This window comes from Sciurus vulgaris (assembly GCF_902686455.1).
Source record: "Sciurus vulgaris genome assembly, chromosome: 11".
Lineage (NCBI taxonomy): Eukaryota > Metazoa > Chordata > Mammalia > Rodentia > Sciuridae > Sciurus > Sciurus vulgaris.
The window spans coordinates 9,373,346-9,386,867 of NC_136472.1; the positions used below are offsets into that span (position 1 = coordinate 9,373,346).

General features: G+C 61.1%; 3 protein-coding genes across 8 annotated transcripts; 1 reads left to right on the plus strand and 2 right to left on the minus strand.

Annotated features, from left to right (window-relative positions):
• The first annotated feature begins 2,480 nt into the window (after positions 1 to 2,480).
• Positions 2,481 to 5,074, plus strand: PPP1R14B (protein phosphatase 1 regulatory inhibitor subunit 14B). Its single transcript, XM_079102128.1, has 4 exons — positions 2,481 to 3,019; positions 4,126 to 4,209; positions 4,682 to 4,714; positions 4,801 to 5,074. Exons 1-4 carry the CDS (start codon positions 2,762 to 2,764, stop codon positions 4,867 to 4,869), a joined length of 444 nt encoding a protein of 147 aa, XP_078958254.1. The 5' UTR covers positions 2,481 to 2,761; the 3' UTR covers positions 4,870 to 5,074.
• A 560-nt stretch (positions 5,075 to 5,634) lies between these two features.
• On the minus strand, positions 5,635 to 8,388 carry FKBP2 (FKBP prolyl isomerase 2). 5 transcript variants are annotated; one of them, XM_079102237.1, is made up of 7 exons: positions 8,230 to 8,343; positions 7,148 to 7,171; positions 6,817 to 6,985; positions 6,190 to 6,302; positions 6,007 to 6,053; positions 5,808 to 5,843; positions 5,635 to 5,725 (listed from the first exon to the last, which is right to left on the minus strand). In XM_079102237.1, the coding sequence occupies exons 3-7, from the start codon at positions 6,979 to 6,981 to the stop codon at positions 5,664 to 5,666; spliced, it is 423 nt and encodes a 140-aa protein (XP_078958363.1). In that variant the 5' UTR covers positions 6,982 to 6,985; positions 7,148 to 7,171; positions 8,230 to 8,343; the 3' UTR covers positions 5,635 to 5,663. The 5 variants fall into 5 exon arrangements, with proteins under 5 accessions (XP_078958363.1, XP_078958361.1, XP_078958365.1 ...); XM_079102235.1 differs by lacking the exon at positions 7,148 to 7,171 and having other exon boundaries at positions 8,230 to 8,388; XM_079102239.1 differs by lacking the exons at positions 7,148 to 7,171; positions 8,230 to 8,343 and adding an exon at positions 7,614 to 7,795.
• Positions 8,389 to 9,972: 1,584 nt separating this feature from the next.
• VEGFB (vascular endothelial growth factor B) lies at positions 9,973 to 13,494 on the minus strand. 2 transcript variants are annotated; one of them, XM_079102232.1, is made up of 7 exons: positions 13,059 to 13,494; positions 12,451 to 12,493; positions 11,933 to 12,129; positions 11,652 to 11,725; positions 11,447 to 11,482; positions 10,975 to 11,109; positions 9,973 to 10,378 (listed from the first exon to the last, which is right to left on the minus strand). In XM_079102232.1, exons 1-7 carry the CDS (start codon positions 13,116 to 13,118, stop codon positions 10,357 to 10,359), a joined length of 567 nt encoding a protein of 188 aa, XP_078958358.1. In that variant the 5' UTR covers positions 13,119 to 13,494; the 3' UTR covers positions 9,973 to 10,356. The 2 variants fall into 2 exon arrangements, with proteins under 2 accessions (XP_078958358.1, XP_078958357.1); XM_079102231.1 differs by having other exon boundaries at positions 10,975 to 11,210.
• Positions 13,495 to 13,522: the final 28 nt, after the last annotated feature.

Consider the following 13,522-nt stretch of genomic DNA (forward strand, 5'->3'; position numbering starts at 1 on the left):
CCCAGGGCCTCTGCTTCAGAGAGGGACTATGGCAGCCTTAGCTGCATTCTGGTGGGAGGGCGCCAGAACCCTGGGAGGGGCGGGGCTCTGGAGCCTGCCCCTGAGGCTGAAAGGACCAGGAGCAGCTAGCTGCACACCCCAGTCCTGGGAGATCTCTGTCAGGAGAGCAATGGCCAGATGTAGCACTGAGCTCTGGGCCCCAGTCACAGGAGGGAGAGGGCGGTCAGCCTCCTAGAGGAGGCTCAGAACTGGTAAGTGACTTGCCTACTGCCTCTCAGCCTAGGGCAGGGGCAGGATCTGAACCTAGTCCTCCACCTCCCAGTCTGAGGTTCTGTGCAGGGCAGCCTGGCTTCCAAGAAGGCTGGAGGCCAGCATGCCCATTGTTCTCTGGGTGGGTAGCCGCGGGAAGGGACTGGACAGACAGGGGAGTCAGCCCTGGGAATCTGGGTGTGTTCTGAGGGTGGTACCGATGGTGACCAAAAGGAAAGGCAGGGAGGTGTGCTGCAGAGAACCCTCAGAGGGGGATCTGACATTTGAACTTTACACCAACCCTGAGGGGAAGAGGCGAAGAGGTCAGTATTGGTAAAATCACAGCATCTTGGGGACACTGGGGCCTGTGGACACCACTCCCACAGTAGCTGTTGGATACTGAAATCCATGCAAGCATGTCACCCCTCTAATCCAGGAGCACCCTAAGTCCCAAAACAATATCTTGCCTGTCGGGTGGGGTGAGGAATATGGACTTGGGTAAAGTGACCCTCATCAGGTGGGCTTGCAGCCAGAGGCCAGGCTCCAGAGGGTAAGTGCCTAATCTGCCTAATCTGCAAGAGCAAGGGTCAGCCTTTCCACTGCAGGCCAGCTGAAGGGAGGCGAAGGCCAGGGGAGCTGGGGGCAAGGTTCCCTCAATCTACCCTTCCCTTGGACTATAAGCCCCTCCCCCAGTTCCCTGAGCAAGAGACCCCCTCCCCTTAGTCCTCTCTTTATCTCTTCTTTCTAATTATAGAGTAAAGGAGGAACTTGAGTCCTGAGTTCAAGTTTGGATCAACACCTGCCGTGTGACCCTGAGCCAGTTCCTACCCCTCTGTGTGGAAACCCTACCTGTGCAGAGAGGGCTTCTCCATCCAGCATCCAGAGGAAAGGTGTCTGTGAGGGGCTCGGACTTACTGCCCCTCACAGGATCCTGAGATCCTGTTTGGGACCGGGTAGGGTAAGCCTGACAACTGTGGACAGTTAGGGTGGGAGGCACACCGCTCAAGATCTCAGCTCCCCCTTTATCTAGCCCTGTGATTTCATTAGCCTCTGGGATCACAATTGAATCTCCCACACTCCTGTTCAGTCTTCACAACCTTCTGAGAAAGTCGTTCAGTGCGGAGCTGCGGACAACTCCAGGTGCTGGAGTTCCGCGGGAACCAGGTGATTTTCTAATACAGCGCGTTTGCCCGGAAGCATCAGTAGCAAGGCCGGCGCGGCTCTCCACCCCACAATCAAGAAGTGGGAGACAAACAGTGAACGAATGAATGAGTCCGTTTAACGATGCAGAAAATCAAACGTTGAGGGAATGGGAAGGTTGGTCTTCTTAGGAGAGGTGTGAGGGACAGAGGAGCCACCCTCACGGTAAATCCACGGGGTGAGGGTCCCGGGAAACGCCCCCGATGGCTCAGCTGTTATTATTATCTTGAGTCCCGGCTCCCCCATGGGCCAGTTCTCGGCGCCGGAGTTTCCTCCTTTGTAAGCGCTCAGGTTGCGGGGCGGGGAGGGCTGCGCCCAGGGCGGCCGGCCCTAGAAGGGCGCCCCAAACAAGTTTGCGCCTCCCGCCCGGCGGCGCCTCGTGGGAGGGGTGGGCTCCCGGGCTGACCGCGAACTACATTTCCCACAATCCCGACCCGCCGCCATCTCGGCCGGTGGGCGGTGGCTGCCTCGGGTCTGGCCCTTCTAGCCAGGGAACTGGCTCTGTCCACCCCCGCCAGAGCTGCCTCCACTGGGGGCGTGGGACCCCCGCCAAGTAGGGCGTCTGGGCACCTGGGCAGCTCCTGTCCGCCTTTTCCACTCCTCCTCTCCCGGGACCCTGGTCCACGTGTCGCTCCGTTCAGAGGAGCCCGCTCGTCCCTTGCGGGCCATGAGTCGAAGGACCCAGACCCCAGGGTCTCCCATGACTCCTCACGGACCCGCGCCCTGCTCCCGGGGCCCACTCCCCTCCATGCCTCGGTGCTGCCCCCCATTCTGTCTCAATGAGGACAGAATAAGACAGGATCCATTGAGGACTAGAGACCTGGCGGGTGCGCTACTCCTGGTACCGGCTGCTTAGAAAGCCTGGGTTTGGGGCTAGGAGTTTAAATTAGGGGGGTGCGAACGCCTGGCCCAGACCCCTGCAGGCCGGACCCTCCCCTACCCGCTTCCTGGAGGCGGGGTGGGGGTGAGGGGCCCAAAGCGGGGCTGGCCCTTTAAGGGGGTGTGGTCGGGGGGCGGAGGAAGAGAGTGAGACAGAGAAAGCGGCTTCGGCGGCGGCGGCTCGGGCGGCGGCCGCGGGGGACAAAGGGCGGGCGGATCGGCGGGAGGGGGCGGGGCGCGGCCAGGCCAGGCCCGGGGGCTCCGCATGCTGCAGCTGCCCCCGGGCGCCCCCTCCGCCGCGCTCGCCGCGGAGCCGCGCGGAACCGAACCCCCGAGCTAACCCGAGCCAGCGACCCGGAGCCAGCCGGCGGGCGTCCGGGAGGCGGCGGCGCAGGGAGGGGCCCGCGGCGCGCACGTGGCCCCGGCGGCCGCCATGGCGGACAGCGGCCCCGCGGGGGGCGCGGCGTTGGCGGCCCCGGCCCCCGGGCCGGGCGGTGGTGGCCCTGGGCCCCGCGTGTACTTTCAGAGCCCCCCTGGGGCGGCAGGCGAGGGCCCGGGCGGTGCGGACGACGAGGGCCCAGTGAGACGCCAAGGGAAGGTCACCGTCAAGTACGACCGCAAGGAGCTGCGGAAGCGCCTCAACCTAGAGGAGTGGATCTTGGAACAGCTCACGCGCCTCTACGACTGCCAGGTGTGTTCCCCACCCCGCGCCCACACCCCGAGATCGGTCCCCGAGTCGCTCTGCCCGGCAACCCCACCGTGAGTTCGCCTGTCACCGGAGTCAATGGGAGCTCCGCTTCCGCGCGCACCCCTCTTCTCCGCACTCCCCGCCCCCAGTGAATGCTCTTTCTTGTCTGACCTAAGTCATTCCAGCCTTCTCCGCTGCCTCAGACCCTGCCTCGCTCATGCCACTCCCCAGGTCAAGCGTGGTGTCCTCCAGAGGCCTCGAGGGACAGCCCGGCCTGGGGCAGGAGGCAGGGGGCTAGCCTGGGCTGATGGTGGAAGGAGATCTAACCTACAAGCTTAGCTTAGACTTGTGAAAAGGCACCAGCCTGACTGATGAGGGTACTCCAGAGGGTCTGGTCGTTTTAATGGGCTAGCTTGGAGCCCTGTCTTTGATGGGCAAGTTAGCCCCATCTCTGGGCTCTGGTTCTCCACCCCATGACTCCCTGTTTGCTCAGATGGTGACTCAGGCCCCTGGGGGTAGGGTGGAGGAGTGGGCTTGCCCCGTGCTGCCACCATACCCTAGCCTAGCCCTGGAATGCAGCTGGCTCCGAAGGGGATAACTGCTTCCTGGGGGGCAGGGAGGGGGGAGTGGTGAGCGCCCCCTCCCTCCCCAAAGCATGGGCTCTTTGTTTCCACTTTACCAGGCATGGGTTCTTCCCACTGACCCCTCACCCTTTACTTCCTCCTCACTCCCAGGAAGCTGTGACAGGTGTTTGGGGGAAGGGAGGGGGCTGTGATGAACTGGGACAGCTGGTCCCACCAGTGCTCTGTTGAGATGGGGAGCCCGGAAGTTGGGGAGACGCATCTGCCAGGTTCCCAGCCCAAGGTCCCCAGCCCTGGCTGTCTGGCCTTGTCTGGCACCCCTGGTGCCTACTGGCAGGGACAGGAAGCTCCCCCCATTGGGCAGTTTGCCTTGGCACAGGCCTGATCTGTTTTCCTTCTCAGAGCAGCTGCCCTGTCTGCTGAGCTAAAGGCCGAGCTGGTGCTGAGGTAGCAGGGACCTCAACTCCAAAGCCCTCTCACTCTCCCACTCAGGCCCTGGTCTCCCCTCCTCCCCAACCCCCATATCAGGAAGAAGAGATCCCAGAGCTGGAGATTGACGTGGATGAGCTCTTAGATATGGAGAGCGATGATACCCGGGCCGCCAGAGTCAAGGTGAGGAAGGTTGGGCAGCAGGCAGAGGGCTGCCTGGAGGCACCGCCCCTTAGGGAGGCAATCCCTGGATGCCAGGCCTGCATTTTTTTTTTTTTTTTTGGGGGGGCGGGGGGGGTCCTGGGGAATCGAACCAAGGGCCTTGTGCTTACAAGGCAAGCACTCTGCCGACTGAGCTATCTCCCCAGCCCCAGGCCTGGGTCAGTTAGCTCTGTTACCTTGGGTCTCAGTTTTTTTTTTTTTTTTTTTTTTTTGGGCGGTGCTGTGGCCTTGTGTTTGCAAGGCAAGCACTCTACCAACTGAGCTATAACCCTAAGCCCGGGCCTCAGCTTCTGCCTCTGAAAAATGGGTTTGATTGTACTTGACATTTCTGTCTCAAGTTGGTGTCTGTCCCCTGGAAGTGGGTATAGGGGAACTCTAGACCCCCATCCCTAAGAACTCACTGTACTTAACCCTCCCTCACCCCACCTACCAGGAGCTGCTGGTTGACTGTTACAAACCCACTGAGGTAAGTGGTTTGCCCAGAGGGTGGGTGGAGCCCCAGCTCCTGTCACCTTGGGGTCTAGTTTCCCTAATGTGCCCCTCTTTGTCTAGGCCTTCATCTCTGGCCTGCTGGACAAGATCCGGGGCATGCAGAAGCTGAGCACACCCCAGAAGAAATAAGGGTCCCTGACCCAGGTGAATGGTGGCTCCCACAGGACAATCGCTGTCCCCGACCTCGTAGCAACAGCAATACCAGAGGACCCTGTGGCCAGGCCTGGTGCCATGAGCAGGGCTCCCCATGCCCCTGGCTTAGGGGCCTCTTCCCTTGCCCCCTCAGTTTTCCATTTTTGGGGTTTTTTATTGTTATTAAACTGATGGGACTTTTTGTGTTTTTATATTGACTGCGGCGCGGGCCCTTTAATAAAGCTAGGATCTGCCTTTGGAACAGCTAATAGGCTTGGCTGGTCTTTGAAGGGGGACACTTTGCTTTACAACTGCTGCCAGCTCAGCTTCTCCCCAGGTGGCCACAGGCCTTCCTAAGGGCCATGTGGCCATGGCAGTAGGCCTTTGCTGGCTCCCAGACCACCCACTAGAGGAGCTGGGGAGCAGAGTTGCTACAGACAGACATGAACAGTTTTCCCTGGGCAGGGCAGGGTCACCATGCCACTGAGCCTAGACATCCAAGGCTCTGCCATCAGGAAGAGAGCAGGGTGGGAGACGCCTGGAGAAAGGGGAGGCTGAGCCACGGTGTTTTGCTATGTTAGGGATCAAAACCAGAGTCCAGGGCCCCGAGTGTGCTAGGCAAGCCCTCAGCCACAGCATGCCCCAGCCCTGAAGCTGTGAGCTCAGCCTCTCGGGGCCCACAAAGAAACACAGGTCCACTCCTTGAGGATTTTTGAGGATTTTTGTTTTTTAAAGTCTGGTCCTTGTTGCGCCCCACCCCGACCCGTCCCCCGTCCCCCCACAGCAGCTGGCTACAGTTCTGAGCGACGTTCAATCTTGAGCAGTTCCACCTCGAACACCAGGGTTGCACCACCTGGAGGGAGAAGTAGGGTCAAACTTGAACCTAGGCTCCAGGGAAAGGGATGGTGGGATGGGGTGGTAAGAAGGGGTATTACCTGGGATCTTTGGGGGAGCTCCCCGTTCTCCATACCCTGTCAAAAATGTACAAGAAACAAAGTGAACTGAGGCCACATCCTCTTATAATAACTCAGGCGGAGAGAGGGGTGGTCCTGCAGCAGCAAGGCCAGAAATGGAGGGTGTGATGAAGATGGGAGGGGATACACTGGCCTGCTAGAGGGCAGAGGGACCACTTACCCAGCTCAGATGGGATCACCAGCTTCCGTTTTTCCCCCTCACACATCCTGCAAGAGGACACATGCTCAGCATGTGGCGGTACCCAGGTTCCCAGCCCCACTGCCCAACCATGGGGCTTGCCTCCCACAGCTCACCTCCTAGATTGTGGCCATGCACACCCCAGCCCCCCAACCCCAGACTTACCCCAGCAGCCCCTGGTCCCAGCCCTTGATGACCTGGCCTGTGCCAAGGGAGAAGACAAAGGGCTGGTTCTGGGGCAGGCTGCTGTCAAACTCCGTCCCATCTTCCAGCTTTCCCTGTGGAACCATGGGAAGGCTTGTGAGGAGAGGCCTCTCCTGAACCCCCTCCTCAGCCGGCCTTCTTCAGGCCTGCCCCCGTAGCATTGTGGCCACAGTCCTTGAAGGACAGAGTCTGGGGTAGCTCACAGTTCATTCTCAAAATGGGCTGGTGTGTGTGTAGGTAGGGTGGGTGCAGTGGTGTGGGCAAACAACTTGGGAGGTTGAGACAGGAGGATCACAAGTTCAAGGCCCTAAGCAACTTAGTGACCCAGTCTCAAAATAAACTAGGCCTGGGGGTGTGGCTCAGTGGTTAAGTGCCCCTAGGTTCAGTCCCTAATACACACACAAAAAACTACTGGTCCCTGGCTGGGCAGCAGGCAGTGAAGGGTGAGGAAGAAGCATGAAAATGGGTTTACAGGTGAGAGGCGACTTGCCCAAGGTCACCCACCTGGTTGGGGGAGAACCAGATTCTTAAGTTCTTTCGGGTCCCTAGAAGCCCCACCCACTCCAGGAAGCTCCGCCCCTCACCCACCGTGTAGTGCATGTGCAAGACGTCTCCCTTGCGCGATTTGATGGGACAGTGGTCCACCCGCTTCTTGACCCCGATCTGCAGCTTTCGTTTGCCCTCGGCCCCGGTGGCCGTGGCCAGGGCACTCAGGCAGACGGACAGTACTGTCAGGACCCAGCTCAGCCTCATGTCTCTGCAGGCACAGACCCCGACCGACAGACCGGGAAGGGGGTGGGGGGGGCATGGAGCACGACCAGGTATCGAGAGGATTCCACCCCCAGCGAAACCTTGCCTGCCCCTGGGGATCCCCTGTCCCGGTCACCGCCCTCTCCCCGGGCTCCGCGGCCACACTTACCAGTCCAGTGAGAAGGGGGCTTGGCTGAGGACCCCAGCAGCGAGGGGAGGGGGTCAGGGGAGGCCACAGCAGCCGAGGCCCCGCCCCTTTGCTCACCCCCAGACCTTCCCTCCCTCGCGGTCCCCATCTCTGCTCTTCAGTTCCCACCCGTCCCTTTACGTAAAGTCCAGACCCTATCTGGCTGCACAGCAGTTGCCCCGACCGGGCGGCCCCACTCACGCCACACCCAGCTGCCCCCTGCCCAGCACACCCACACCTCTGCGGCCGCCGCAGGGGGTCGGCCCCGAGGCACCCACACATCCCCGCTGGGTGGCTCCGGGGAGGCCCGGTCCTCCGGAGGTACCCCCCAGCCTGGCCCTGTGTTTCCTCCGGGGGCTCCGCCCCAGCTCTGAGCCCTGGGGGGCCTCCGAGGCACCCAGACTGGCCCGGTGTCGGCTGGCCGCCGAGTCCGCTCCACCCACACCACCTCTCCCGGGGGAGTTCTCGGCCTACCGCGTCCCCAGGCTCTGCCACCACGGAGACCGCCCCCGCGTGGACGCCCTGGGCCATTACTCAGGCTTAGCCCTTCGCTTGGCTCCTTGGCCCCGCCCTTTAGAGAGCACAGTTCCGCCCCCGGCCCTGCAGCTCCGCCCTCGGAAGAACTAGACACCTTCTCCTGAACCAGAGCCACGCCACTCATCGGCTGAAGCCCCGCCCCCAGTGCCTGGGCTCCGTCCCCCTCGGTCTCCGAACCCGAGACTCCGCCTTCCACCTGTTCCAGATCCTCCTCCAAGCGACTGGCTCTGACCCCGAGCCGTCCTAGCTCTGCCCCCCGTCGCCGAGCTCCGCCTTCCACCGGCACCCGCTTGGAGGAACCACCCGTTTCTATTCCGCGTCCCGCCCCGAGTTCCAGGGCTCCGCCCCGTGCGGCGTGAGAACCCTCCCCCTGCGGCATCTCCAGACAGCTCCGACCCCGGTCCCCAGTTCCCCCGTCACCTATCCCTCGCTGACACGCGGAGCCCCGGCCCGCTTCTGCCCGGCCTGATCCAGCCTGCCCTCCTGCACCCCGGCTCCCCCGAGCCCGGGCTGTGGCCCCCGCTCACCTCCTCGCCGCGCCCCCGGAGTCAACCCCGCTCGTGCAGCCGCCTCTGCGCAGGCGCGTCCTTGTCGCTGCAGGCCGGGCCACGCCGCCCTCCCTCATTGGACTATATGAAACCCGCTGCCACACGCCCCTAGCGCCTCTTCTCCCTGGCTCCTCCTCCCCGCCGCCACGTGACCTTTGCGTCACTTCCGGTGGAGTTGTAGTCCATTGAGTTCGGTCAAAACGACTTCCAAAAGGGTCGGAATGACTTGGTCAAGCAGTCATGGTTTCTCCAGGGGGTCTTGAATCCCCTGGCCTCTTCCACAGCAGTCCTGCTTGGCCTTGGCTTCTTCGTTATCCACACTCGTATGGGAACAACTGGGCTTCGGAGTGACACTCGGGTTTGAGGTCCGGATCTACCATTGGTTGTGGCTGTGTGACCTTGAGCGGTTTCCTTCACCTGGTGGATAGGCTTGTTGACTCCCACCCCACAGGACCTCTGTAGGACTGGGACGATGTGCGGCGCCAGGCCCTGTCGTTCGTGGAGGCTCTTTCCCTCCTCTCTCCTACAGCATCCATGCCCTCCTGGCTCTGCACACTGAGCTGGAGTGGTCTGCCTGGGCCCATTCCCACAAGTTATTTTCAGGGACCCCCCATCATTCACTAGTGCGCAACTGTTGGAATCAACAAGTAATCAACCTGCAGTTGAGAGGCAGTCAAACCGAGGGTCAGCGTTGGGGAGACACGTGAGGCCTAATTTCCAGGCCAATTTGCCTTTCTGTTTCTTCAGTTGAAAAAGAAAGAAAATCATGACACCTCAGAATTCAGTAAGCCAGGAGGCTATGGGTAGGCAGCATCATGCATGTCTAGTGGGACTAAATGGGTGGTAGCTCTAGGGCCTGAATCCTCATCTGTCCCACTCTAATTGACCTCTGGCATGGTAATTGACCTCACCGATGATAAAATGATTTATAAGCAGTAATCCCTTTCATGAACTTCCTTAGGAGTTTAACCCACTCCTTCCTTGGGTCCACTAGACCACAAGTACACCCTCTGACCCAGTACCTCAGAGAAAGCCTCCACTGGGGTGGCTGCTTTGGGTTAACCCTGCCTCTGGATGTTGTGCCCTAGCAGGGCAAAACACTGGCACTCACTGCCTTGCCACTTAGTCTTGGGCACTGAAGGCTACAGGAAAAAGGTTCAGACAAGTCTCAAGTAGCAGCATGAGAACACAGAGGTGCTGAGGCGGTGAAGGTGGAGAAGACTGTGTGGCTCAAATTGAGAGGAACACACCCATCAGTCATAAGCCTTCAGCAAGAGTGAGGCGGAGTCAGAGCAGGTGTGCAGCCTTAGAGGCTAACAGGGAAATGGTGTTTTCCATCACATGGAGACAAACTGAGACTTGTCTGGAGCCTAGGGGCCCCAAACACAGGAATCAGTGGTTCCCTCCATGGACACATAGGGAAACAGACACAAAAAGAAATGGGCAGAGAAAACCAAGGTCCCTCAGCACATCTGGGGCCCACTTCAAGTTCACTGACCATAGAAGACAGAACCTTGTAATAAGTAGGGGACAACAAATAACAACACAGATGTGCTGAATCCATGGTTCTGGCTCTGCCTGGAATCTGCCTGCCCAGGGGCCTTGGGCCCGATCGCCTCTGTGTGCACGATAGGACACAAGCTCAGATCCAGCAGGCAGCCATGCAGACATTCCTGCCCAAACCAGCCAGTCTGGACAGCGATAAACAGTGACACAAGCAGGGATAGCTCCTTCCATCTCTTTTATCAGGGTTGGGGAGTCACAGTTTTTGTACCAAAGCCCATTATTTGAGGAGGTTGGGGTCTTCCCAGGAGAGGCAGGAGCAAGGTGTAAGATGCTCAGTTGCACAAGTTAGTTAGAAACCAAGACAACACCCCATTCCCCCTAAGCTGGCACGTGACCCCTCTTGCTGCTGCCAAGTCTCCTCATCGACTTTGTTAGATGGCAGCCTTGGGAGGCAAATGATGGCAGGAGAGCCCTCTGAGAGACCCAGGCCCAGGAGCAGGCTTCAGGCCTTGGGGCTGGGCTATTCTCCCAAGCTCTTCTCTTCTCCCACCGTGGGTGGCCTGTGAGGCAAGTGGCCCACTGAATCTGAAAGGTAACATGTCACCTTCGCAGCTTCCGGCACCTGAGGAAGGGAGGAGAGGTTCTGTTGGTGTTGGCTGGAACGCAGTCCCGGCTTCTCCTGATGAACTCCCTTGGACCTACTTGGAACCCCATTCTCCTCTGAATCCCCAAGGAAGCCCCGCCGTGGCCTGGCCCACATGATGTCACCCCACAACCTCACTGTGGAACATAGGTGGTGAGAGGCACTGCCAACAAAGGTGAAGAAAGGTCCAGTATATCCTGTGTGCTGAGCCCACAGAGTGGGGAAAATGTCTATGGCATGGGCTTCTAGGAAGGCCCAGACCTCTGTGACTGTCCTCCTAACTTCTATTTCAGGCAGATGTCACCTCCTCCAGGAGATGACTGACACCTCAGATATAATGTCAGGTACCCCCAATGACGACCCTTAGCAGTCTCTGCTGGTACAACCTCTCCCCAAGCCTGAGTTCCGAGCTTGGCATGACCCCGGGGCCAGCAGATGTTTGGTAAACGTCTGCTCGACACACTCAACAGCTTTCCCTTCCCTGGCCCTTCTCCCATTGGCAGGCTCACCCTGGACCTGCTCCAGGATGTGGCCTTGATGCTTTCCCAAACAAGTGCCACCTCACAAACCCTTACCTGCAGGTGTGTGGGTTGAGCTCTAAGCCCCGCCCTTGGCAACGGAGGAAGCTGCGGCGTCGGCAGCGGCAGCGGCAGGTCCCGGGGTCAGGGCGCTGGCGGTGCTGGGTGCAGCGTGGGCAGAGGGTCCTGGGGCTGGAGTGGGATGGGTGATGTCAGCTGGGGAGGGTGCTCCAGGGGCAGAATCCCAGCCCGGAAGAGAGCGGGGCTGGGGACGGTGGTGGGGAGTGGCAGCCCTAGGAGGAGAAGCGACATGTCTGGGGTGGGAAGGCGAGTCTTCCCAGGACCTGGGGTTGGGTGGAAGGCACAGATTTGAGGAGCAGAAGGAAATTGACAGGGGAAACAAGTGGGAGGAAGAAGAGGGGACCACAGCGTCCTGACTCACTCATGTGCTCCCTGGCCACCCACGTGTTACACTCTGGGTGCTGGGCCTGGGCTCCTACCCCTCCAGCAGGAGCCCAAAGGGACTCACCTGTCTGGCTTCACAGCACTGTCTTTTTTTTTGGGTCTGAAAAGAGACAGGGACAAAGAGGAGCAGGGTTAGAAAATTCAAGCATCATGCTCTCTTGCCCGAGATCCCAGGTCTACCTTAGGCCCCACTCTGAGAAACCCACTGTGGTGCCCGACAACCCCCACGCCTGGATTCTGCAAGCTCAGAAGTTGGGCCTGGCTGGCACCTGCATTCACATTGGCTGTGTTCTTCCAGGGACATCTCCCCCAGCTGACTGCTTGGGTACCGGATCATGAGGATCTGTGCTCAGGAGAAGAATGGGAGACACAGCAGGCAGGGGCAGGAAACAGAGAAAGGGGATGCTCCGTGGGCTGGGCAGAGAAGAGCTCGTCCAACAGCCGGGACCTGGCCACCAACCCCCAGCCTCCTAGCCTCCGGTCTCTGGGCTGCCTTGGCTCCCACAGCACCAGCGTCCCCCCAGCTTGCTTGCCCCACCTGCCCTGGTACCTGCATTCGGACTTGGTGCTGCCCAGTGGGCACGCACTCCAGGCCATCGTCAGGGCAGCAGCCACCGCAGCGCTGCACAGTCACACAGCTGGGCACCAGTTGTTTGGCCACAGTACCCATGAGCTCCACAGTCAGGGGCACTACCACCTCCCGAGGCTGGCAGGTGGCGCGCGCATACACGTCTATCCATGACACCACTGGGGGCAGACCCATAAGGGTTAAATCCCCACTGGGTTTCCTCCAGCCGCTCCCAGCAGCTGTGTCCCCAGTTCCCATGTCACAGCTGCCCTCCACTAGCAAACCCCTTTCTACCCTCTTAACCTGTATTCCCCAGCCCTGATTGTCAAGAACCAGTAACCCCTCTGCCTCCGTTTCCTCCTCTGTGAAATGAGCAGAGTAATAGTTTGCATCTTACAGGGGAGTTTCGATTTCACATGATGATGAACACAAGAAGCCCAGTATCAGGGCCCGTGACAACTCCTTAGAACTGGCTGGTGTGAAATTATTTTAACAATTACCTTTCTTCTGGTGGCCAGGGGCATCAGGCTGGGAGACAGGGGCCTGTGGGAAAGAACAGACCTGGACCCAAGGTGCCCTCCTGAAGGAAGTAGCCCTGTGGCTATCCCTAGGGCTCTGCCCTTGAGTCAGGAGGCTTCACCTCCTAGCTGACATCCTTCCAGATTCCTTTTTCCTGGGGCCTCCACTCTAGCTTTACCTGTTGTCCTGGCCACCTGGCCCAAGACCTGCCAGATGCGCTCTGCTGGTGGCATCAAATCTCCAAGCCTTGGGGCCAGGCTAGCTTTGGTGTTGCAGGTCACGAGCGGGCACAGTGGGCGCCGAGCGGGCACAGTGGGCGCGGAACCAGTTCTTGCGGGCACTGAGGCAGCTCCGCCCCCCAGCAGCACCCAGGGGATGGGGTGGGGCGGGGGAGTGGCCCCAGAGCTGGACTAGCGGGCCTTCGAGGAGGGGGAGCTCCCGGGGAATGCGCGGGCCGCCGGGGTACCCCACGATGCTCAAGTTGGAAGCCAGACCCGCGGATTGCCTCGGCAGAGGCCGCTCGGCGCCTTCCCACTTCCGCCAACCTTGAGAGGGCACGGCGGGCGGGCGGGATGGCGGGGACACGTACCTGGGCTGGGGCCAGCTGCAGGAGCGCGGCGAGCAGCAGGCGGCGGAGCAGGGGGCGCATGGTGCCCGCGGGGGCCACGCGCCGGGGGCGCCCGCATTGCCCTAGCCCGGCGGCGCGGGGGGCGGCGGCAGCCAGAGCCCCATGGCGCGGGCCCGGGCGCGGCGAGCGGGGGCCGGGCGCGGGGGGCGGCTCCTCCGCGGCCCCCTCCCGAGCCCTGGGCGCAGGCAGCGCAGCGCAGCGCAGCGGCGGCGGCCGGAGGAGCCGGGCGGGCGGGCGGCCGGTGGCGGCGGCGGGCGGCGGCGGCGGGCACGTCGGGGGCGGCGGGGGGCCGGGCCCGGGCTAGCGGGCGGGCGGCTCATGTGACCCAGACACGCGCTCCCCACCGGGCCGAGGGGCGGGGGCGCGGGGGCGCGGCGCCGGCGGGGCCCGCCCTCCACACACCCCCTCCCGCGGCTGCAGGGGAA